The sequence below is a fragment of the Epinephelus fuscoguttatus genome, linkage group LG2, assembly GCF_011397635.1.
Source record: "Epinephelus fuscoguttatus linkage group LG2, E.fuscoguttatus.final_Chr_v1".
Taxonomy (NCBI): Eukaryota; Metazoa; Chordata; class Actinopteri; order Perciformes; family Serranidae; genus Epinephelus; species Epinephelus fuscoguttatus.
Window position 1 is genome coordinate 15,304,775 of NC_064753.1, and position 24,893 is coordinate 15,329,667.

A 24,893-nucleotide genomic window follows, 5' to 3' on the forward strand; every position below is an offset into this window, starting at 1 on the left:
AGATCCGACTTACCATAACAGAACTCAACAAAAGAGGAGGGGTAAGACTAATGGCTGAATCACTGCATCACCAAGGCAACATCATCGAGCAGAAATCCAAGGATGGAAAATGTGTGTATGTGTGAGTTTGCATTTTGCACGTGCATGCATGTGGCTGCACGAGATGAAAAACAAGGAGAGGGAACAAAAGAGTGCACATGATTATTTCTGCTCGGGCTCATATTTTCTGCAGAATAGCACATTTCCCCAATACTTCATAACAATAAGCACTGTATTAATTCTTTTTATCAAATTAGGATTAATGTGCTAAATTAACTCAGCAAATTAATGATAAATAGGATTAAATTCAAAGATTTAGACATGATTCTCAGAAAGGTTGTGCGAGGGTATCATAATATTTATACTAGCCCCCCTGAATATACCATTAGCTTTGCTCGGAGGCATCGTCTACGGCGCTCCTTCAGTCTGGCAGGTCAAAAGTTCTCTAAACAAATGTTACCATTGGTCAGGGATGTCAACAGTCCAGCCAGCCAACAGAGCAGCCAACATCCCCCCAAACAAAGTTCACTATTCATCTCAGAGGTCAATAGTTCTCTTCACAAAGCTCATCATCGCAAGGTCAAGAATGCCTCCAAGAAACAAAGTCAGCCGTTTGACTGGAAGCTGACTCTCTCCCTGTAAACAGGGACTGGCCTTGGACTTGTAGGGTCAGCTGTCTGTGCACTTCTCTGAACCAGGTCTTAACAGAAAAAAAGTCCTGTTTTGTTTTTTTTTTTGTTTGGTTTTTTTTTTAAGGAGGCAAAGTTTCATGTCAGAGCAGAGTGGCAGGTCCTACATCTGCGACCTGAGTCCAGACTATGAGATTGGCTGCAGCGTGGGTCTGATGGTCAGATGGTCAGTGTCAGCAGGGCTTTTGTTGCGCTCACATTGTATCTGTGCGATGAACGGGAAAACAACAAAAGAGCCAAATAAATCATTAAAATACAGAATCCCTTAGCTTCCACATCTGACTCCTTAGTCATCCTCGGCACAGTGCCGAGCGACTGACCTCAGTGGGGAGGAGGAGGACAATTAGGTCACCTCATGATTGCATTACTCAAATGACATATTAATGTCATAGTGCCCTTCATGCATTTCATCAGCGTTAGTTAATGATGAGGACAGAAAGAAAGAAGAGAGGGTGTTATTGACTACTTCATGCTTCTATGATCCTATCACATTACACTCTGGAAAAAAATATTTATCTTGGAGGAACAACAAGGTCTACAGCATGAAGCAGGTGAAATTTATTTATTCACCTCTTCAAATCAAACCAATCCCCATTATAGGAGGAGCAGTGTATTATCCTTGTAAATTATGTGTGTGTGTGTGCGTGCGTGTGTGTGTATAGCGGTGTTTTGAAAATATCTGTAACCTTTTTATTGCAGAGTCCCATAACTCCAACCCTGGCTGTGAGATATTTGTACACACAGTGACCGCAGTACTGAGGGGTTATGGAATAACAAGGAGCTCCATGCATTATTAATGGGCTCTGCTGTGAATCTGTTCAGAATAATAACGGCGATTTCCCAGAGCCTCATTACTGTGTGTTTTTAAAGCATGTGTTTGGTATCCATGGACACCCGCTCTCACATTCTCCTCTTCTCCCCCTGCGTTGAGATTCAGGTCATGCACGGCACTTGCTGTTTTTAATTTTCATTTCATCATAAGCACTTTAAGACTGTTGCCAGCGCTTATTTGCAGTTTTCCTGCAGACCTCTTCACTCGGGCTTCTGACAGGACAGATGCTGCAATTAATCACGGCAGAGAAATGGGCATCGTTTCCATACCGAGCTGAAGAGCCAATCACCGCAGCAGCAGCGACGGCAGGGCCTCGGCCCAAATTACAAATGCTTTCCTAAAACTAACTAATTGAAAACAAACCAAAATTTGAAAATTCTATCAAGCCGCTATCACAGAAGCACAGGAGCAGATTCTCTCTCCTAATTTGTAACTAACATTAACCCATGTCTAAAATGTCTCAGCTGCCTTTGGAATAAAAAGGCCCTTCCCTGGGCCAGTGGATTCACAGCCTATTGTGAAGATATGATAATTATTGTTTGCCTGCCTTCCCTCCCCCGCTCGCCATTTTATTCAAGGGAGCTCAGCAAACCCCTGGGGATGTCTTGGAAATGAAGCGATTTTGAAGGGAGTAAGAAAGAGGCAGAATCCAATGCACTGGTGTGTGAGAAGGGGACTGTTATTGAGACAAGTACCAGTTACATGCTGACCTTGTCCAGTATCAACACTGTTTTTACACACAGTTACAATGGACTTCCATTCAAATCACTGGGAAACAGCACACACTATAATAATGCCAACATGGATGCTCATATACCCCTGCAAAGTATTTTTTCCCTTATAGAATTACTCCATAGAAAACATACAAATTTGTTTTTTGAATATCTCATAAAGAAGTGAGTGCTATGGATATTTATCAGTTTATTGATTTTCAATAGCTAACAAGGAGACGTGAAGAAATACCTCATAGAAATTATGGCTGATAAAGCTTTTGAAATAAACCGATTCCTTCAAATAAATATTTGTGATTGATAGTTTAATTTTGAACAGAGACACAAAGAAATATATAATACTTCATACAAAATTATGGCTACTATCATATTAGTGATGGAATGTCTCTGGATTCGTCTTCATGGCCGAGCACAAACTCAAACATTAAATTACTTTTTTTTCCTACCGTGAGCTGAAAACAACCTTTCAAGAACTCCATACCGATATGCATTTATTCTATGGACAGTTTTCAAAAGCAGTTGGTTTGTAAGCAAAATACAAACAAAATTAATCGCTGCTATTGTAACTCATAAAAAAGTATAAAAGAGCAGAAATGCACTATGTGATATAGCAATCCACAGGTCGTTTAACAATGTTTTAATTAAAGCCTCACATATTAAAACTTTACAACAGGTGATATGAAAAATGTACAACATTTTCTTTTTCTTTTTTTTTTTCTTTTTTTTTTTTTTTAAATCAGGGACTTCTGTACAGCTGGCAAAAATACCTCCGATGCATTTTCAGTTGGCTTTGGCAGTGCAACAAACTGGCTCTGCTAGTTTTCTTTTTTTCCTTTTTTAAAACAATGACGTATCAAGGAGCAGAGTAAAAATACATCAATCCCCAAACCATCTGCCTTGATCCGGACATTTGTATTTACCATAAAATATCCCCTTTGTTACACAAAATAAAAACATAATTTAATTGTTAAACATCTGAAGTAAAAACAAATAGATTAAAGAAGTTTTTGGGGGGGCGTGGGGTGGGGGGTGCCAGTTACACGCTTTTGGGCAAATCATCTGAAGGGTAGATTACTGGATACAGGAGGTCTCTCCCCACTCTACAAAACATGTACAGCAGATTACAGCTACAGTTTGATGATGTGATGAAATAAATGATTTATGGCAGTTTCTGTCTCAGTCTGTTCATCCAGAGATCTGCATCCCAAGACTTGTTCCTTTTCAGTTCCCCTTATTCTGCGAGACATTGTCTGCATTTGTGACGTGATTACAATGTGTTCAGATATCACGAGCCTTCCTCGTGTGATGATTTGATCAGCCATTTCCTCCGCGCCATTGTTGAACAGTTCGAGAACGATGGGTGAAAGACAAAGGTTGGAGTAAAGAAAGTCTTGCTATATACTGGCCAGTGTGGGAACAAAGACTGGTGTGTGGGTTACTGGTTTCCAGCAAGGATCCTGTGAGTCACTCAGTCCAGGCGAGAGCTGATAGAAATGCTTTTGTTGAAATGCATTCAAAATGTCCCTTTGCTGCGCTGAACTGACAACTCTGGCCTCATAAATAAAGCTTTATTGTTAAATAAAAACAATGAAAGACACACGTCTCTCAACATATTGTGTGCCTGGTCAGTTTAAATTGACAACTGAAAGACCTCACAAACAAACAAATAAACAATCACTGGGCGCTCGCCCTAACAGGCTTCTGTCAAAGCTCAGCCTATTTTATAGACAAAAACCCAGTTAACATGTCCACCCCCTGTACACGTGTGTGCATATCCGTCTATAACAATGGACAAGTTCTTTGTATAACATTCTAAATTTTACACACTTCTTAAGTGCAACTTAGAAAAGCAACATGGAATGATGCTTTTATTCTATTCCTGTTCTTTGAGATAGGATTTCCATTTGGCTCAGTAAATGCTGACCTGGGACAGGACCTGGGCATGGGCCTGGATTTGGGAGGGGTGTGGTTGCTGCTGTGGGGCCGGCTGAGGGCTGCCGAGCGATGCAGAGCCACCCACTGAATGGGGGGTACCGGGAGAGTGCTGGGGTGGGGAACACTGGGACTGGTGCTGCTGTTGCTGCTGTTGCTGTTGCTGCTGGAGATGTTGAATCTGAAGCTGATGCTGCATCTGCATGTGCTGCAGCTGCATCTGCTGTTGCTGCTGCTGCTGCTGTTGTTGTTGCTGCTGCTGCTGCATGTGGTGCTGCTGCAGCTGCTGCTGGAGGTGGTGTTGGAAATGCTGATGCTGCATCTGCTGCTGGATCTGCTGGTGATGCATCTGCTGCTGCTGCATCTGATGGTGCTGGAGGTGCTGCTGCATCTGCTGCTGCTGCTGGAGCTGCTGCATCGCATGCTGCTGAACCGGTTGCATCGGCGGGCTCATCTGAGACACCGCTGTGGACTGGGCACCCGCCACCATGCCCCCTCCGGCACCCATCTGGCCGAGCATCTGCGGCGGCATCCCGGAGGACATGTTCTGGTGGGAGACTGTAACCGAGGTCACGATCTGACTGCCCCCTAGTCTCATCTGCAGAGGTTTTGGGGCAATGGCCCGCGGTAGGGCTTGTTGGAGGGCCTGGGAAGCCGCTGACATGGAGGGGTGCTGGTTGAGAGGTGATGGCAGCACCAGGCCTGGGGACAGGCTGGTGGAGGCCAGGGTCTGCTGTACTGAACGAATAGTCTGGGCCTCGGCTGATTCTGCTGCCGCCTGGATGAGGGGAAAAAAAAAAAATCTACTAAGCCACAATTTTCCCCTCAGAAGAATACAATTTCTTCTATCTATAGATATATCATATAGCTTCTAGACCTCAAATTGCTTCTGTTGTTTTAGTCATTACACGAGTTTTCTACAGCTTCTCAGTGCACAATGTAACACAAGTAATTCTCAGAAATTTAATTAAATTTCTGTCAAACTCACACATTTTTCAGGTGAAAGGAAGAAACAGTTTCTCACCTTTGAAACCAGGCTAGCACGGTATGCTGCAAGAGCTTTTAAATATTCTTTCTTGGCAGCTTCTGTTTTGCTTTTATAAACCTGTGATGACACAAAGGTACGTGTAAATGGACAAATACAGTTTCTTTATAATTAGAGATCATTCCTATCACTACAGAGAGTACATTACACAGATCAAATACTATTTGTTTCATGCCTGACTCTGGATCTTTGATTATGCGATTTTCTGTAATTCCTGTTAACTGCTCGAGATGTAGTACCTGCTTCTGCTCCTCTCCCAGACCGTCCCACATGGAGGCCACAATCTTGGAAACCTCTCCAAAGGTGGCATTAGGATTCTGACCCTTAATAGCAGCCTGGGTGTCTCTGAAGAACAGGGCATAAGCCGACACCGGCTTCTGAGGCTCATTGGGATCCTTCTTCTTCTTCTTCTTAGGAGTCTTGGGTTTCTTTGTGGGATCGATCGGGGCTGGTCGCTTCTCTCCAATGACCTGCAATGATTAAAATTGATTGAGTTAAAGAAAGTATTTTACATCAGCAGGTTAATTCCCTCGAATTGTAATACAGTCATCTAAATGATTTCGGACTTTGCTCACCCTGTTGCCTTCATCCTGGTCATCTTCGTTGATGGAGCTGGAGGGAGACGGTGTTGCGGACTTGCTAGCAGGCGGTGATGGCGAAGTATGGGTGATGTTGGGGCCAGCCATGTTTAGGCTCAACTGTGCGTTGAGCTGGGACTGGTTTATGGTGGTCAGCTGATTCCTTGATAACATCCCATTGGGGCTGTTCATGCTGATGATGGACTTCATCACCATGGCTGGGTTGGGCGGGTACTGGCGAAGATGGCCTGGTCCAACATTCTGTAAAAAAGAAAGAGGCTTGTTAAGACAATAATTAACAAATATAATATTTTATTGATCCCTTTCTCTGTGCTTCCTGCCCTTGAGGCTGTGGCTGCCAAGACTTGCACCTCATTCCTCGAGCTCAAAGATATCTCTGCACTCCTCCGCTGCCCGGTGCACAAAGCTCATGAAGCGGTATCTCTATACCAGAGAGGAAATCGGGTCATTGGATTCTGCGGATTGTTATGTGGCAGATCACATGTCACTATGTCCTGGGTCTTAAATGTCTCTATTACAGGCCATGATAAATTATCTTGACACCCAAGGAGCCAACTTTATAAGCCAGTAATAGATGGCTACACAGCTCAGTTGATTCATTTCAAAACTCTATTGTATGGAAATCTGTGACACAGCTTTTGACTGCCCGGTCCCTTGAGGGGAACAGTGGACTCAGTTGTCTGGCGCTGTGGTACATAACTTCAAATGCCACAATAAAAAGACTGTTCGAGTCACAGTTTGTATGCATGCATGCACCTACATGTCAGTTTAGTTTGAGGCAGCCACAAGCCTATATGCTTTAAGGTTATAACTCTGTGAAAGAGGCACCTTTCATAGATCATGTTTGACTGCCAGAGTGGGGAAAAAATACTTCTCTATAATCAACTCCATAAATTAACTGGCTGAAGGTATGAAGCTTAAGGGCTTTGGACAGCTCCCCTCCCTTCTCCCGTCCAAGGCACAACGTAATAACATTTTCAAAATCTCTTTCACTTTTTTTCGTGGTCAAACATTTGGTTCTTGAAAGAGTCTCGTAGAAGGTGCATGCAACATGTTTGCATTGATTGTGGTGAGGATGAAATTACAAGGACTGCCAGCTCCCCAGAGGGAAGACTGATCAGAGAGCCAGCAGAGCTGACATGGAACAGAGGAGAGGACGTGAACACAACAGAAAAGGTGATTTGTTCTCCCTGGGTACATCCATCTGGTATTCAGCAGCACAAACTCAATCTCACCCAACATCAACACATCATAAACCCACAGACCTGGCTTTATTGAAAGAACCTTATGAATGCCCGTCTTCAAAAACAATATTGTAACACCATTTCAGACAGAAACATATTGGATCTACAATCCATTTCTTTCTCATATGCCATGTCGACTGCTTATCATAAATACAATCTATGAAGTGAGAGCGGATTTATATTTACATGTGCGAGGAAGATTCTGCAAAAGGTGAGGCGAAGGTGGGGGAGAAATTGAAGACATATTGTTGCGATGCTTCAAATATGGAAGCTTTCAGTTTCCTCGCGAATAAAAGCTGCAATAAACAAGCCTGTGACCAAATGACTGTGATTTACATATCTGCAACCCGCCATGTTCCAAGTGCTATTGTCATCTTCATTACTGAGAACACGATGGCTCGCAGTTTGCTCTCTGCTCGCTGCGAACATCAAAGACGCACACACTGAGCTCATTAGTCGTGGCCATCTGTATAATAACACTTTTGCCCAATCGCAATGATGCAGTTTTGACTTAGAGCAATGGCCCATTCTGCCATTTGTTTGGAATATGGTGATTTCCTCTGAATGGCCTTTGGATGTTGTGCATTTAAAAAAAAATATGCACTGATGACCACAGTTAAACACTTAGTCATATCACATTCAACAGCCTGCTAAATGTCTTATTTTATTGCATATTATAGCAATAACTGGAGTAGCTGCAATTGTGCCTTCCACTCTGTGCAACAAAAGAGCGATGACAGTTACGTCAGTGAAACGCCAGCCTTAGCACATCTGATTTGAATGAAAAGATAACAGCTAATAACACAGAGAGAGAAATCATCTTAAGTAACAGTCGCCTTGATTGTGAATATGAATCTGGTACCAGGATATTTATTTATGTCCCTGTGCCTTCTCATTTGCATTTTGATTGCAGTATTGTCAGCAGTCACAGCAGACATCTAACTAGATATTTTGATAGTCATCGTAAATCTGCACACGAGTCCTTATCTTGAGTACACAGTGGCCAGATGTGCCCTCCTTAGTCAGGTCTGTGTGTGTGTAGGTGTGCTGTCTGCCTGTGTTTGTACGGTCAAACACTAACAAGCTGAAATCTACTCCCCAATCAATAAAGGCTTTTTTTTCCTTATGTTAATTCATTTTGTAATATTCTCCATTGTGTTGCTTTTAATGTGACGGCTGAAAAAGCTGGCAACAACATAATGCTGTCAACAATATGCTGCAAAAAAGGAAGGAAAATAGCTTGTTTTGTACATTATTGTTGGCCTCTTCCACACTTAACACAGCAAACACTCCACACAGAGCCACATAAAGCATTTGGAAAACTAGCAGATGAGAAAAAAAACAAACAACAAAAAAACCCAACATAACTGTTGACAATGTGTGAAACCCTTTCCACAATAAATGCAGGCCAATAAACACAGCAGCTGGACACAAAATGCAACATTATGCATTCACCAAGTGATAAAAATCTCAACACTGATGTCATTGAAAGAAGGCTCCAGTCTGTTCTTTAAGATACTGGAAATCAGAATTTGGGGGGAATTTATGAACAGTGGCACCATGTACTGAGCTGTAACAGGCTGAAAAGAATGTTAACAAGTTCAATTTCCATTCAATCAATGCCAGAGCTCTTGGAAATGTTCCATGGCAGGAGAGGGGTAAAATCATCTATATGGTAATTATAAGGATGAATCCCCCAGTAACTTTCGCCAGCATGAAAGGTCAGTCCTATTAAAGATAGTTTATCAGTGCTCTGCACATATTCCTTTACTCGCCTTCTAAACGGGTACATCATTTTATTTTTTTTCCCCCTCCATTTTCAGCAACCTGCTGAAGTCTGTGCTTAAGCCAAATGAGAAAAATGGAATTTTGAATGCCGGTAAAGGCTATAATAGCATGAAGATAAATTGTTTTTCTTTCCCCTGCCCTGTCTCAGTCAAACACACTTCTCTCTCTTTCTCTCTCTGTGGTGTGCAAACTCAGTCCATCTATCTCCCCAACCCCTAACCCCCACTTAAAAACAAATCTCTCTCCCCCCTCAGACTGCGGGGCCAGTAGGTTTTCTCCCCCCGGTCCGGTACAGCCGCTGACCCGTACCCCTTTCCACCAGTCCTCCTGATGCATTATGGGTATTTAAAACTTGTCCAACATGACATCATTTCATTTTGAGAGCTGCCTGAGAAAAGTAAATTACAGAATCAATCATGCAGAAGGTCAAGCTGAGACTTCATTACAAGTATTGCATGCCTGCATGAATATCTTTCATTTCTGACTGACCCAATATGTCACAATAGCTGTCTGTCGAGGGAGAAAAGAAAAAAGAAACGGAGCGAGAGAAAAAAAAAATCCACTCTCTTAAATTGATGTACAACTCATGTCAGTGCTTCTTGGCTTGGAAGGGAGATAAGAGGGAAGTGTAGAAAAACATGCTTTCTGCAACAGTGCTCACATTTTCCATTTGATTCGGGATATAGTGGTTTTTGACCAGTCAAAACCCAGGGTATTATACTCACTGGCAATCTACACAATATCAAGGCATATCAAATCATGTGAACAACAAACTACAAATCTCTTCTTTCAGCCCCACTTTCATCTAACATGATGCATGTGGTCCAAACACTATTTGGTGTTAGACATTAGCATATCTTTGCCGCTGTAAAGCTAATGATATGTGAAACAGCTAGTTGCTAATGAAAAATATATAATGCATCACCACATGGTGGTAAATGTAATAAGACAGCAGGGCTCATATCTCCTAAATATTTTTCATTTTAACATTTAATACAACTAGTCGACTATTGTAGGTTTCGAATCCAGACGTGGGGGACATTTCGGTACATGCTTACATGTGTCAAGAAAAGCCTCAAGTGTGGTGAAGGCACCAGGTGTTTTTTGAAATAGAACCCAGAGACCCTCGCTGTGCAGCAGGGAGAAAATCGAGAAGAAATTGTGAATAAAGCAATACTGGCAGCTCTAACTCCAGTACTATTTGGCACTATTGAGATTCAATCACAAATCAGGAGGACACATGCTGGGAGACAAAAATGAGAGTCAGAAGCTTGTTAGGAGAGCAGATTAAATAAATAATGACTTCAGATTCAGGGCTTGCCAGGCATATTGCAGCTGAGAAAATGTATTTCTCTTTGTAGAAGCCCAGCATCTGTGGCCAATTTGCAAGACATACGCTGAACATTATGGGGAGAGGAATTAGCAGAACACTTGGCAATGCAATGACATGGAAGAAGCTTTTGAAAATAGCCCAGGTATATTCACTGGTTGGGTTTCTCATTAAGTTCTGATAAGAGACAGGTTTCCACACGCACTAAATATTCACCACCAGTAAGCTTGTATACAGAAAGAAAACCAAGACAAGTGTTTGGGAAATATGAGCATGGTGGCTTGATGAAAAATGTAATTGCAATAGTGCACGGTTTATTTGTTTGCCCCTGCAGCCATAACAAATAACACAGAATGTAATCATGTATATAAGGTTGTCATTCCTTTATCAGTGTGCTGACAAAATGACAAAACACCCCTCTTAGGGCCTTCGTAAATCATTGTCTCTGTATATAGAATGCACCGCGAATGGCGCTGTTACTTATCTCATTTAAAAGTTGCGTTCTCTTTTCAAGGCGAAGATAAAACCGTAGATGAATAGAATTTCTATAGGCATTGTCACGAGACTTTTGGGGATCAATCCCATTTACAGGAAAAATGAAGGGCCACCACGAGCCTTCCTGCGGTACAATGTGTGATGACTGATAACGAGTGAGTAGTGTGCCGACGACAAAGCCACGAGGCAAGGAGCAGAAACCCACATTCTCCCCTCAGTTTTTAATAGAGTCTCCGCACAATCAGAGACATGAGCCATGCAAATGGTGTTAAAGAGGAATAATGTTTGAGAATCAAATCTAATCCTCCAGCAAGTCGTGAGAACAGTCAGGAATGTAATTGTGTCAAGGTTCCGTTTCTTCCAGATGTAGAAAGCTTAACTGACCATGAAATGAAAATTCTTTAGGCAAAAGCCTTCTGGGGCTCACTTACTGTATGCGGCGGAGATATTTTAAAAGCCGCAATTATTTTACATGCCAGAAGCATGGAAGCAGGGAAAAGAGCTGTAAAATTTTATAGCCCCCTCCCTATATGGAATGTAAATAAATATCTCTAATATCAGTGTGATTCAACAAATGTGTTGCAGAGAGAGAGGGGGAGCAGGGGGTCGGAAACACATTTCATTTATTCACACAGTTATAATGATCATGGCACCTCATCTCAATGTGTTTTGTGGTTCACAAAGCAAATTCAGCATCAACATCATCATCTCTCCGCTCATGCCTTTGTCCTTTCATTTCTTTTCTCCTAAATGAATCTTCCATTTTTGTAATAGGTCTGTAAGACAAACTAGTCAGCCAGTGACATTTCCATTTTTCCTCCTCAATGCTTCTATGATTGTGGCATTTGAAAATGCCTTTCCACCCTAAGACAACAATCTCACAATCTATAGCACATAGCAGTATCAACATATGGAGAGTGATTATTTCGTCGACTGTTCCATGTTTGACCATCCGTATGCGAGGAACGGAGGATTAAGCTAAAAGTGGGTTCATGAAGTCCTTTTTTAGGGTAATTCTCTACAACACAAAGACAAAGCTGATCCTTAACTCCAAACACAGCATGTGTCTTTTCTGAAGACCTCGTGTGACATTGGACAGAAGCATGCATCAGCATTTACAACAGGAAAAAAAAAGGCTTCTGGAGGCAACATGAATTAAATATGAGCATGTGAAACTGTGGCACTTTTGGGTCCCATTTTCACTGTCCTTCTGGGACTGAATGCGCTTTGTACTTTAACACCTGTGATCTATTCACATCTGCTCACCTTACAGAGGGGGATCATCCACACTGTGCGCTTTTTTAAAAAAAAAAAAAATCCTCACAGTAAGTAACATAATATCATGACATTTACTCAATGTGATCATATACCTCCTGTGTTGTAAACAAGGCCAGATGCTGTGCCAGATGCACTGACAACAGGAGGCGTACAAAAACTGTGAAGGTGACATTACGGTTCAGTAAAAGGCCTCATTTAAGGACTTTATGCTTCTGATATCAGGGGTGTCCAGTAGTATATACTTATAAATCATATCTTTTAGTTTGGATACACCATCAAAAACCACATCTGGAGCTGCAGCCACAAGTAGGACAGACACTGAAGGAGCGCTAGTGCAGGATTTCTGTGTGTTGACAGATGAGGATAACATTTCTCCAGATGCAGAAAATAAATAGACGTCGTGATTTACTGGTGGTGTGTATGCATAGCAGTGCTCACCACAGGTTGGCCGTTGTTGACAGACACCCCTTCCTGGTCCATCATGTTGCGTGAGATGGTAATAGAGGGTAGATCCAGGCTTTGAGGGGGAAACTGGGGGATTAAGGGACCCCTGTGAGGAACCGGGGGCTCTGGCATTGCTGGGTAAGGTGAGTCCACTTCCGACAGACCCAGACCAGACTCCGTCTCAGGTGGAGGTGTAATGGGAGGAATCTCAAACTCCTCGTCTCCCAAGCTGGGTGTATGAAAAGTCTGCAAGGAAAGAGGGAAATCATGAAATCCAGCAACACAATACAGCCAGGAAGCATTCGCTGAGGTGGGCCTTATCTAACATGCCGGAAGGAAACCTTCAGGGATTAAATCAGACAACTTTGTTTAAGAGAGGGAGTGTTTTAGTAGAGTGGTAATACACTTGTCTGTAAGTGCACTAAGATGTAACATTTCCTAAACCTATTAAAGTCCACTTTGAGGAAAAGAAGGAAAAAGGCGAGTGCAGAGGAAGACGTCAAAAGCAAAAATATCAAGCAGCAATCACGGGAGAGAGAGGATACATGATAAAAGCCCTTAATCTTAGGGATGGAAGATGTTGGGTTGAAGTGCAGTGAAAATACACGTCACAGGGAGATGGGTTTAAAGAACATTTTCAAAGATTATTACGCTTGGCCAGAAGTGTTTCTTTTTGTTCCCCTTGCCTGCACCCTTAAATCTGCTCATCAAACAGCCTAATCCTTCTGCCTTTCGAATTAAAGCTTTTGGTCACACTTAATTTGCTTATGTGCCTTCTTGGAGATGGGACTGTTCACCTACTTGGGTCTTGTTTTCATCTGCGCATTGCATTAAGCTACTCTCTGGAAAGCCAATATATTCATATCCTCACAATGACCACACTGCAGGTCCACATGCATGCAGCTGAACACAGAGCCTAACAGCACGCTATAGCTGCTGCGGAGTTACTGAAAGCCTCTTCGAAGCACTGGTCTCCTGCTACAAGTGACATGATTTTAACTGCTGGCACCTGCCATGAAAGCGTAGTGGCATAGTGCTAAAATCATGCTAAACTCCCAGCATTATTGGATGTGTTGAGCAGCATGCAAATTGTAATGAAAAGAAGCCAGCTCTGCATCAAGTGCTGCAGGTTGATCCCAAACACTACTTTCTTGGTCACTTTTAGAGCACTGTTTAAGACTTGCCTCCAGCGAGCTCATCAACTACTTGAAATTTGTCAGACAATCCTGGCATGAAAATAATTGGCTGAGGAGGCCAAAAAACTGAAGTAGATAGGCATTCATACCAATTCGAATGGGCACTGATGAGACTGCCGCATGCCTTTTTTTTCCACACACCTGCATTTCATTTCCAGCAGGATTGTGCGTCCTCCTGGAGATGATCAGGCCGCCCTTTTTGAGATAAACCCTGCGTCTTTGAAAGGGGAGCTGGTTTTTCTCAGTCTTTGGTGCCTCTCTCTTAACAAAATGTGACAGCATTACATTTAGGCACATGTAAAGCATCATTGCAACTCCTACCCCAACAGAGGTGGAGATCTACTAACCTCAAATTAGGTCTGGGCAGTATATTGATATTATATTGGGAAAAGTGATGTGAGACTAGACACTGTCTTAGATTTCTGATATTGTAATATTGGAAGGGTTTTCTTTTCCTGGTTTTAAAAGGAAAACACCACTTAATTCCGAGAATTCCAATATGTTAGTTCAATCAGTATTTGTGAACATGAGCTACTCTCTCTCAAAGCCAGAAACCAGGGAGGTAACTCTCAAACATGTGATGCCATAGGTATAAAGTCTAGAGCTGCTCCATAGACAATGAACGGGAACCTGATTTTATGGGCCTATGACTGTTTTACCCAAGTGAGCTTTATTCTATGTAGTTTTCTTGGTTATGAAGCAGAAATCATACTTATAAACTCAGGCAACCTGCGGTTTCGGAGCCGTATGCAGCTCTTTAGCCCCTCTCCAGTGGCTTGCTGTGGCTTTGACAAAAAATTATATGAAAATGAATGATTATTTTTTAATACTTAAATTTTCAATTTATCATTGTTGTATGCTGATTTTTAAAAAACTGTTCCAAGATGTCATTGACTAAAATGTGCGTCATATATCTATGGCCCGTCACCTTTTCCTCTAAATGTTGCCAAACCTCGGTAGCAGTGGCTACTATGGAGTTTCCCTTGCTAGGCTAGCTGTGGATTCCAAATCCAAAATAACGAAAAGTCTCAGATGAAAATAGAGAATTAAATAGTGTGTGGACAGATTTGCTTTCACTGCAATGCTGCAAAATTGAAGTATAAAATAACATCCACCTTGTCGCAAAACATATTACTGAATGCTCATTTAGACCTATTAATAATGTTGATGTTAATGTTGGCTAATTTAGTCTTAATGGGCTGTTTTACCTTCATTATAAGGCTCAAATATGTGACAGACTTTTATTTATTTATCTATTTTTCTGGCCAAAAATGGCTGTTTTGAAAGGAAAGGATGCTGACTCCTGCCCTGGGTGCTCTCAGTGCCTTCTTTCAAGCATCTTTTCCAATTCATTGTCTATGGAGCAGGTCCAGACTTGATAACATCTTGAATTTGAGTTTCAGCACTCTAGTTGTTGGATTTGAGAGACAGTATGGATGTTCACTAATATTTTTTGGCTCTCTTAGACCTTAGGAATAACATGTATGAATTTTAAAAATGGGTGCAGTTTCCCTTCAAAGGCTGCATTACAGTAAAGTGATGTCATTTTCTGAACTTATCAGACTGTTCTTATTATTCTGTTTTTTGCCTTTACCCACATATTCATTATATCCACATTACTAATGATTATTTAGCAAAAATCTTATTGTGTCATTATTTGTGAAAGCACCAATAGTCAACCCTAAAATATTGCCGCGTATCAGTATCAAGGTATTTGGTCGTAAATGTGACATTTGATTTCCTCCATATCGGCTAGATCTACCTCTATCCCCATAAACCTGATAATAAGAGCTGCATGACCTGCCAGCAGAGCTCACTACAGCCAACAACAAAGCTAACCAGGCATGTCTTCCCTGTCTTCCTCAGCTCTGTCTTTCTGTCTCCGGTAGGGGATAGAATAACAGGAGGGAGACAACGGAGAGAATATGCCAACACAGCCCTTGATTAGGGAGTATTAATGTTCCCCTTGCTTGCTTTAGCACACAGACACTTGAAACTAATTCATTGCCTACTCAGGGCAGCTGTCTTGACAAGCACTGATGAATTCCAGTGGCAGAGGCAGCTAATAGAGTTTTCATTCCTTCCTTTCCCCCTCTCTCTTCCTGCTCCCTACCACTGTTTCACTTTTCAGTGCTTGTTTCACAGCGAGAGAATCAGTTCTCCTTTCAGAAGGAGCTAAGGTCATATTCATCACAGCCCTGGCCTCTGGCTCAGAGTACAGAATAAATCACGCACACCTTCAGTAGGAACCATTTACTCGGAGTCCTCTGCTGTCATATTATGCTTCTGTCCACTCAAAAAACCCTCCAAAACTTAGTTCACGATATTGTCCGTTCAGCAGCGTGAGAATCAAAACGCAGCGTGTTTGTAAAAAACAAAGCAAAACTGTCATGAGTCATGAATAAAAAGTTACAGTAGCACATGGAAAGGATCAGAGATCGTTCATCATTGTGGTCTTCATTCATCTTTTTCAATGTCCCCAGTGGCGCGGGACCAATCACCACAGCAGCCTTGAAATATATTTCATAGTTTCATCTGTATCATATCATGTAGCAATCTGAAAACACTGGCACACTATTATAATGTCTGTGACAGTAAAGTATCAGCCCTGTCCTCTTGCCTGGTTGAGGACAGTCAGATACACTGCACGGGCTGTGATACTTTGACCACATTTTATCCACATGAGCTCTTGCAGGAATGCTTTTGAGGAAGGAAACATATCACATACATTTTTGCTCTTGCTCTACTATGGATACTTTTTGCTGATGTAAGTCAGTTTCCTGTGGCGTTACACCTTGTAAGGTAAATCAGGGCACAGGTATATAGGCCAGTGGATCCTATAGGCTGGTGCTTTGTGGCCTGAATTACAGAGCCAACCCTGAGATTTGAGATGTCAAAGAAGGAGGTTGGCTGAGGTGAGCTCAACTTTTGTAGGAGAACAGCACGAGCATGACTGTGACCTTTAAGCAAAACACAGACGTACTTGGAGGAGAGGAATGCTGGTGTTTAGTGTCTGCTAAACAGAATGGAAGTAGAGGAAAGAAAAAGAAAAAAACTGTGGGGGAGGAAAGACAGAGCCAGATCAGTATCAAAGACTGTGCTTGTGTGCATCGTTTCTCTTTGTTAATGATGATACGAATTAACATCTGCACCAGGGGCACTGATAATGGAGACATGGCGTTTGTGTCTCATTTGGGGGGGTATGGAAGATGTCAGCTGTCTGCGAAGAAAAGGCCCTCTCCCCGGGGAAGAGGAGCCAGATTTTACTAGAACCCACAGAGTGTTACAGTGTTGCACACTGTCTAGTGTCATTTCACATAAAGCCAGTCTAATTCTGCACCAGGAGCAGCTTAGGGGGCTCTGATCGGAGATTAAGAGATGCACAATCCACTTTCTTCGCATCACCAGCCTGATTATCCATTTAAATTGTTCTGAAAGGCTCAGCAGAGCCAAGTGCCAAGCCAGATGCTGGCTTGGGATGTGCAGGCATGTACATGTTAAAGGGTAGGCAGGGGAGAGCACAACAGAGAGAAAGGGAAACAGTAGTGTGTGTGTGTGTGTGTGTGTGTGTGTGTGTGTGTGTGTGTGTGTGTGTGTGTGTGTGTGTCTTTCCACTGGCAGCCACAGGGTCCAGTAGTATGAGGGCAGAGCAGGGCTTGTAACCGAGAGGCCTGATGTACCCAGCATGAGCGTCCTGAGCAGGTGTGTGGAAAATCTCCCGTCCTCAGTGCCTATTGAAGGTGGTTAACCTGGACCACACTATACTGCACTGCAAATCATTCCCAACAGCTATTATATTCTACCTGAAAAAAGCATACAGTGGGGTTTATCTAGTCTACAGTAATACATTTATAATCATCAGAATTACTTGATTATGCAGGGCAGTTAATACAGCACAACAAATGCAAAGTAAAGATTATTTTTTTGGGCTTTTTGCCTTTAACGTACAGGACAGTGTGAAATGGGGAGACAGAGAGAGTGGGGGGACGACATGCAGCAAAGGTTTGCAAGCCGGAGTCGAACTCGCAACCCCTTGCAGCCAGGTATCACCTCTATACATGGGGCGCCAGCACTATCCACTAAGCTACCGACGGCCCCACAACAAATGCAAAGTAAAATGTTACCAAATACTGAGACAAAATTATGCAAAGCTAAGAGTATGCAGCCACAGAAGTGGCTCTGTGCACAGCAGTGCTTTGAGCTAAATGCTACCGCCAGCAAGCTAACCTGCAAACAATGACAATAAATGGGTTTACATCCAAATCTAGTGCAAATTTTTACTTTCAGAAAATTGGCAAAGAAATTTGAAAATGTATGTGCTTTTCCATACTGTTCTGCAAATACTGGGAGTTGATTCATCAAGATAAGCTGAAGGTGACGCCAATTCTCCGGTCAGGTGCCATCATACCACTGCAGAACAGGGCACAATGAGATGACCTAATCAAAAGAGCGCCAGTTAAACCTCAAATGAAGGAAGACAATGGATGTGTAATAACAAGAGAAAAACACTGGATGATGGAAATGGAGAGTTTCGGACAACTAATATTACATCTATGTATCTTGGGAGAGTTCCAGAAACAGCCCTGCATACAGCATGTTAAAAGCCACCCACAGACGACAAAGACAGCTTGTGGTTGCCTCTGTAGTGATGACTGTATGTCATCATTTATTCACTGAATCTGTTTCTATCGCATTTAGTTGCATTTACCTTTCATTGACAGACAAACTTTTCCACCCCATGCTCACAAAATATTTTGCATTATTTTGTGAGCATTTCTTTTTTTAATTTTTGGTGTTTCCACTCAGGTTTTTTCACGCACAGATTTGAAAAATGCACATAACAAGGTGGATGGATACACACCTAATGCTAACATGCTGATGTTTAATAGGATTCATGTTTCCCATTTTCACCATCTTGGTTGGTGCATTAGTAGAATTCTAACACTTGATAATAAGCACAAAACACAAAGTACAGCTGAGGGGACTGATTTTAGTTTTGCAAGTATTTTATCATAAAAGTACTGAACAAATAAAATGTTGACTTGATGGTGGTGCTTGGTGGAAAGTCAGAGAAGTTATTACAAATCATCCTGACGGGGTGATGAATGTCTGTTAAATCTATTGAACCATTGAAGAGACATTTTACTTCAAAAAACAAAATAAGTTGATGGATCATCAAAGTCATATTCATCTTCTGTGAACCATAAATGTCAGTACAACATTTTCTGCCAATCCTTCAGTCAGACTTTGACGTATTTTAAGAGAAATGTGAAAACTTATCCATAACATCTCCTGTAATATCCTGGAGGCACTGGATGAAAAGTAAGGGGATCACCAGAGTCAGTTGGCTCATCCTCTGAGGAACAATAATGTCTAGTTGATATATTTCAGTCTGGACCAAAGTGGTGGAACTACCGGCCGACAAATATTTCCATCCCTTGAGCCATGCCACTAGCATCACTAAAAGTGACTTTAGTGCAAAGGGTCTACAAATCTTGTGATAAACCTAGTTATATGCTGCTTTATATTAAGTACGTGCACATTGTTTTAACTCCATCTAACAAATGAAGCATCAAAACAATGTTTACAACAATAGAAACATACAGGGAGGTGACTCGGAGATGTGTATCAGTGAATTTTCTCTTCCGATGTTTTATCCCTGTGCTGCCATGGTGCTCTTTCAATATCAGGACAAAGAGCAAGAGAAAGCTTTTCGGGCAATATTCCCAGCCCTTCAATAAACGTAGTAATGCAATTCACAGATGCAATAACCAAGACTTGTTAAAGGCAGCAGCATGCAATTACTGCATATAATAGGCCTCAGAATCAATAGAGGCAGGATTGAGGATCCAGTTTCAAATATCTAGACAGGCAGAGTGCAGCTACTCAAATGACAACATCAACCATGGCACCCCTAATCAACATTATTTCAAATTTGGATCATTTGTAGTCCATTTCTACATATTTATAGTTCATTACACGTCTCTAATTTGATTGGGAAAGTAAAGTGATACATCTGAGTGGAACACAATCTCAGTGTACGGTATCCTTTTCCCTGAGGGAAGCAGTCAAGCTTTCCCTGCTAGGATGTATGCTTTACCAGGCACAGCAAGGTCATCTTATCTCATCCTCTAAGTGCATAAGGTAAATGATACACCAGCCATCTAAACTGCAAATACAGGTCTGCCGTTCTGATGTAGAAGCATTCTGCCTCGAGCACAATACATACTGTAATTTTAAATATACTGTACAATATGTGTTAGGCTGACAAATAGGTGCTGGATGTAAGCAGGTTTCTATGTAGCTTTGAGGCATTTGCAGTGATGCTTATAGCACAAAAACAACTGCCTTCTCTGAACCAAGAGTCAAATCCCTCACGGCAATAAAATTCTCAGCAGAGACAACGAACATGAAAGCTATATGTACCCAAATATATATTAAAGTTAAACTTCATTCTTCTTTCTATTGAAAGAACACATTCTTGTTCTTATGAATAAAAAAAATGAAGCAATAAAAAAATTGGGGTTTTGCTGCAACATTTTTACTTAGCCTGGCACTGATATGACCAGAAGCTTGTGGTGACTAATGTTAACTAATGTTAGCAAACCTTAGATAGGTGTAGCTTAGTTATTGCTAGGGGCCCAGTGAACTGACTTAATCACTCTACTTGTTGTGTTACTGTTACACTGTCTTAACATTTACCATTACCCCCAAATTGCCTGTGGCCACAGTGGCAGCTGTTAGCAGAATTTAGGTAGGTAATACAATTGGACACTTGCATTGCAATTTCCTCCTGTAAAACAACAGGTGGTCAGAAAACAAAAGGACTGCAAAGCTGTCAACTATTGTTCAAACAATCAAATTCCATTAGGTTGAAACTAAGCAATGATACTAACTTACAAACGGTCTTAGATGACAACTATTGCCAGAAAACAAGAAATCTTGTTATAATAAGAGATATGTCCTAACACTGAAAACGCACCAAGCAGTGGTGAGGTGCAGCCTATGGCGAGCTGCCATGCACTATCTATGGAAAGCTGTGGTGGTTTGATTTTGAGGCAAAGTGCAGCCAAACTAAAAGTTGGGGATAGTTTAACTCTTGGCGGTGAATTGTGGCCAGAAAAAAACCTGCAGCCAATCAGTAAAAAAAAAGTCCTGTGACTCCACTGACATGTTGACCTATGTCCATAAATCTCCTCTTGCCTGAATCACATGAACACACCTCCCGGCCATGGAGAAAGGTAATTATTGCAGCAAGCCACACTTGGCCGCTGTTTGGTGTATTTTTGGTGTAAGAGAGATCAATTTTGAAGTTTAAAATAGAAAAAAAAACATTTAGAGAATTTATGTGAGACTATGCAAACATAAGTTATAGCCTTGCTAAATATGCAATCTCTTTAAATGAACATTAGTCCAATTAATAACTCAAGGCACATCTTACTTGAGTGAAAGGTGTGGCTATGGACAAAGTAGGAGTGAACTGCCATAACATGCAGACAGGGTGCATCTGTTTTATGCAACATCTCTTTGGTTTGATTTGAAAACAATAGCTAACCAAATGTGGTGGCATAAATTTAGCCTCATGTCAAACTCTGCTGTTCATCATAGAGCCTTCATAATGGACACTTCCTTTCCCAGTGTACCCTCAGCCCAAGGCAGACACATTAAGTAGATTAATATAGCATTACAGTGGAGATAGTGTGAGACCTCAAAGTGGAAGTCGCATTAATCTTACTTTAGCTCAGGTTGCAGCAAACAATAGTTTGGACACTCCAAGAAGAAAAACCTATGCTTAAGACTTCTTCTCCCCCCTCCCTCTCTCTCCTAAGCACAATACCATCTGTGCCCTAACACTGGAAACAGTTGTTCCTTTTGATGAAATGCAAATGAGCTGGGCTGTTTTTATCAAGGAGCCCCCCCTCGGCCCATCCCCCCCGTTCCCTGACTGCCACAGTGGGCCCTCACAGCTGGAGGCTGAACGCTCTCCAAGCAGCTTGTGTCGTCGTGGTCCCTGCTGCAGTGGGCCTCAGTAGCCAGTGGATACAGAGGATGCACCCACTCAGCGTAAATGTGGGGGAAAATTAAACTTCTTCCATAACACTCTGTGGCTTTGTAAAGCAGCCACTTTATGTACATGAGGTCACACGCACTCAAAACACTCCTGCCGGAGCTTGAATGTTACAGTTGCATCCCAACTGCCTAAGTGACACGAGTGAAAACAATAACAGTGACATCCATCTCACTATTTTGGAGCTGTGTGATGATGCTTTGCTGTGGGTTTTGAAGCCAGTTCAATCTCCCCTGCTAAACTGGATGAGATTGGCCCGTTTGAACCACAGAGGATGACGGGTATTTTTGGTGCACTTGTCTCTAATGACAGGGCAGCGGAGTGGGTGGAGGGGGAATAGAACGGGTAAATTTAGCACACTGTTAGGACTACTATGGCTCAGAGAGGCAGTTTATACCTCCAGAGAAACAACTATTCCTTTCTCTCTTTCAATGCAACAGTACAGTACACACAGTTATCCCAGCACTCACATTGTTGGTGATATTTCACTTTTTGCAAGTGCTAGCAGACAGACAGTGACTGAGGTATACAACCTCTGTGGGCTCATTCATTATGTCTTTAAGAAGAAGAAGAAAACAGGTGTTTATAACCTCAGCTTTCTGGGATATCACATTATCTTAACAGAGTGCAGCCAAGAGAATCAGATCACATCAGCAGCAGCTCTCACAAGTTACTACGAGACAATATAGGGTGCGCCTAGCTCATCTGTCTGTAAGCTTAATGTCTTATGTGCGTCTTAGGACAGGCAGCATTTGAGCAGGCGGCATTTCAAGCAATAAAATAATGTTACCTGTGACAAAGATGGAGAAATTAAAACTAATAAAACATAGGGCTTGTGCTTTGGATATTAACTTCTACTGTTGCAAACTACAGAGAAATATTAAAAGAGAGGTGTCATTTATATACATGTCACCTATGAAAAGGCCAAACTAAATGAAAAATCTATTATATATTACTTGAAGAAATGACACTCCACTTCACTGCATTTGTATTGGAGAGTATGTGTGCATATAATTTGCCATGTTCAAAAGACCTTCTAAAATGGAAACAAAGTAAAGTATACTCACATCACCAGCAGCGAGCAGGGCACCATTGGCCTCCGCCATGTTCATGTAGTTGTTGTTATTCTGGAACTGCAAATGAAGACAAAAAACACAATCAGGCTACAAGTGTTCAGATAACATCCTGCGCAACTCGAGCTCTCCCCTCTCATAATGGACACCTGTCACTCAAATGGATTGTCACACTTGGCTCCGAATGTTTACACACGGAGTTAACCCTTTTCACTACATGCGCCAGCGCATTCTGCCGCCCTGCCATTATTGCGGCATGACGAGAGGCATGTGAGAGGCCCAGGCCAATTCAAACCGGGGTAATGAGAATCTGGTGTGGCTATTCAGCTCATATGGGATGGCAATTAAGGATATGTTTGCATCACAAAGCCAAGTATCAAGATGCAGTGGCAGGTTATTAACTTCAAATAAACTAGTGGAGAGATACTGAGGGGAAATAAGGAGGTGCAGAGTGTTTTTAATATGGCTGGAGTACATTTTCTTGTAGTGCATTTTTTGGTTAATGGAAGCTGGGTTTTACGATTTATCTCACCAGTGTGAATCAGACCATCAGATCCATCCTCTGATTTCAACGAGAATGTATTTTCAGTCTTTTCTGTTTAAGTGCAACAAACAAAAGTGCATCCTACTCAAGCTGCTGCTATCAGAGTTGATGTCAGAGTAATAAGTAGTGGTGATTAAATTGCGAGTGCCACACCGTAAAGACACATTAGTGTGTAAGACAGTTGATAAGCTATTAAAACACTGTACTTTGGTAAGAAATAACATGTTTTCACAACATACCCCGCCCCTCCCAACCCACACATAGCCTGCTGGCAAAATGGCAGCCACTTCCTTTCTTTGGAGACACAATCATGCTGACAGGTAGGAACAATGGGACATAGAATGAAGAATTATGGGCTAGCAGCTGGGCCCAGGAGCACAATGCACCTCTCTGTGAGTGAGTGAGTGCAAAACCCAGCCTACACGGCACGCAGGAGAAAGAGTCACAGCGCGTTTGCGTCTTCATGAGGTTCCACTGAGAACACATTTTCAACAAAGCTCGGCAGTAATCTCTTTTGTGTGTTTATTACAAAGTCACTCTCTTAAAACATTATGAGAGACGAAGAGCTCCAATAGAAAGAGAGAGTGAAAGAGAGAGAAAATGGCTTCTTATCCTAGCAGAAACCAAACAATAGTGGAAACAAATTAAGATCAGAGCGAACTGAGAAGTGCATTAATATATTTTCTAGCCCTTTGTGTTTTTTTTCCCCTTCTCCTTTTCTTCTGAGTGGTTAGTATGCGAATGTAATTACCGAAAGAACTGCTGCTAATCAACTGCGAATGGTATCCATTAATTAGTCTATGCCCTGGAGAGAGAGTAGGGAATCAGCAGCAATGTTAACAGTGTTACGCACCAATGAGAAAGGGAGCCACAAGCTCTGCTAGCAGTTGCTGAAGCAGGTGGTTTGTGCTGTTTAGGCCTCCGGTGCCGTCTTACCTGGAGCTGCCCCACTAAACTATATCTGACTGGAGCACTGGGGGTTTACATGTTTGCTCAAATGCACACACACAAATGTATAAAGACACACACACATACCTCAAGTGAGAAACATCTGTCAATAGCCAGCACTCCTTCACTTCCCAGCTGTGTGTAACTTTGAGACATGACATGGATGGGTTACGTCAGCCACTCAGCTGGTAATTAACCTTATGCTGGGCTTATCTCGGAAGTGTTACTCCGTCCCTCTTCTGCTTTTAGATAACAAATTGAAGTCTCAGAGATATCCTTCTCTATTCAAGCACTAGGAACATTGTTCTGATTGTGGGGGGAGATAGGGCTTCGTGCAGTGCTGTCTCTGTTTCTTCCATCCCTGTGTCTCTCTGGATGTGAATAAGATTTTAAGAGCGAGCACACAACTGCTCTTCTTTGTAAATACTTCTCTGAGAATTCAGGAGAACCCCAGAGGAATACACAGATCTGAAATCATTATACGACTTTAAATATAGATGCTTGTATACTCTCCTGCCTGTTGTGTGACAGAAACAAGCCAAGAAGTGTTTCTGAGCAGCTTTGTCTCAGGTTCCGTGCAAACATCCTGGTGGCCTGTCTTGGTCACACATTTTCAAC

The 24,893-nt window shown here is 42.0% G+C and overlaps 1 protein-coding gene across 1 annotated transcript in view; it reads right to left on the bottom strand.

Moving 5' to 3' along the window:
* Window positions 1-2,230: 2,230 nt before the first annotated feature.
* The window catches only part of tox3 (TOX high mobility group box family member 3), a 45,731-nt gene continuing 23,068 nt past the window's right edge, over window positions 2,231-24,893 (bottom strand). Inside the window, exons 2-7 of the mRNA XM_049563136.1 lie at window positions 22,778-22,843; window positions 12,441-12,692; window positions 5,844-6,107; window positions 5,508-5,738; window positions 5,248-5,328; window positions 2,231-5,001 (exon numbers count right to left, since the gene is read on the bottom strand). Coding sequence (XP_049419093.1) covers window positions 4,201-5,001; window positions 5,248-5,328; window positions 5,508-5,738; window positions 5,844-6,107; window positions 12,441-12,692; window positions 22,778-22,843 — 1,695 coding nt within the window. The 3' untranslated portion in view covers window positions 2,231-4,200. The remainder of the gene's footprint in view (window positions 5,002-5,247; window positions 5,329-5,507; window positions 5,739-5,843; window positions 6,108-12,440; window positions 12,693-22,777; window positions 22,844-24,893) is intronic.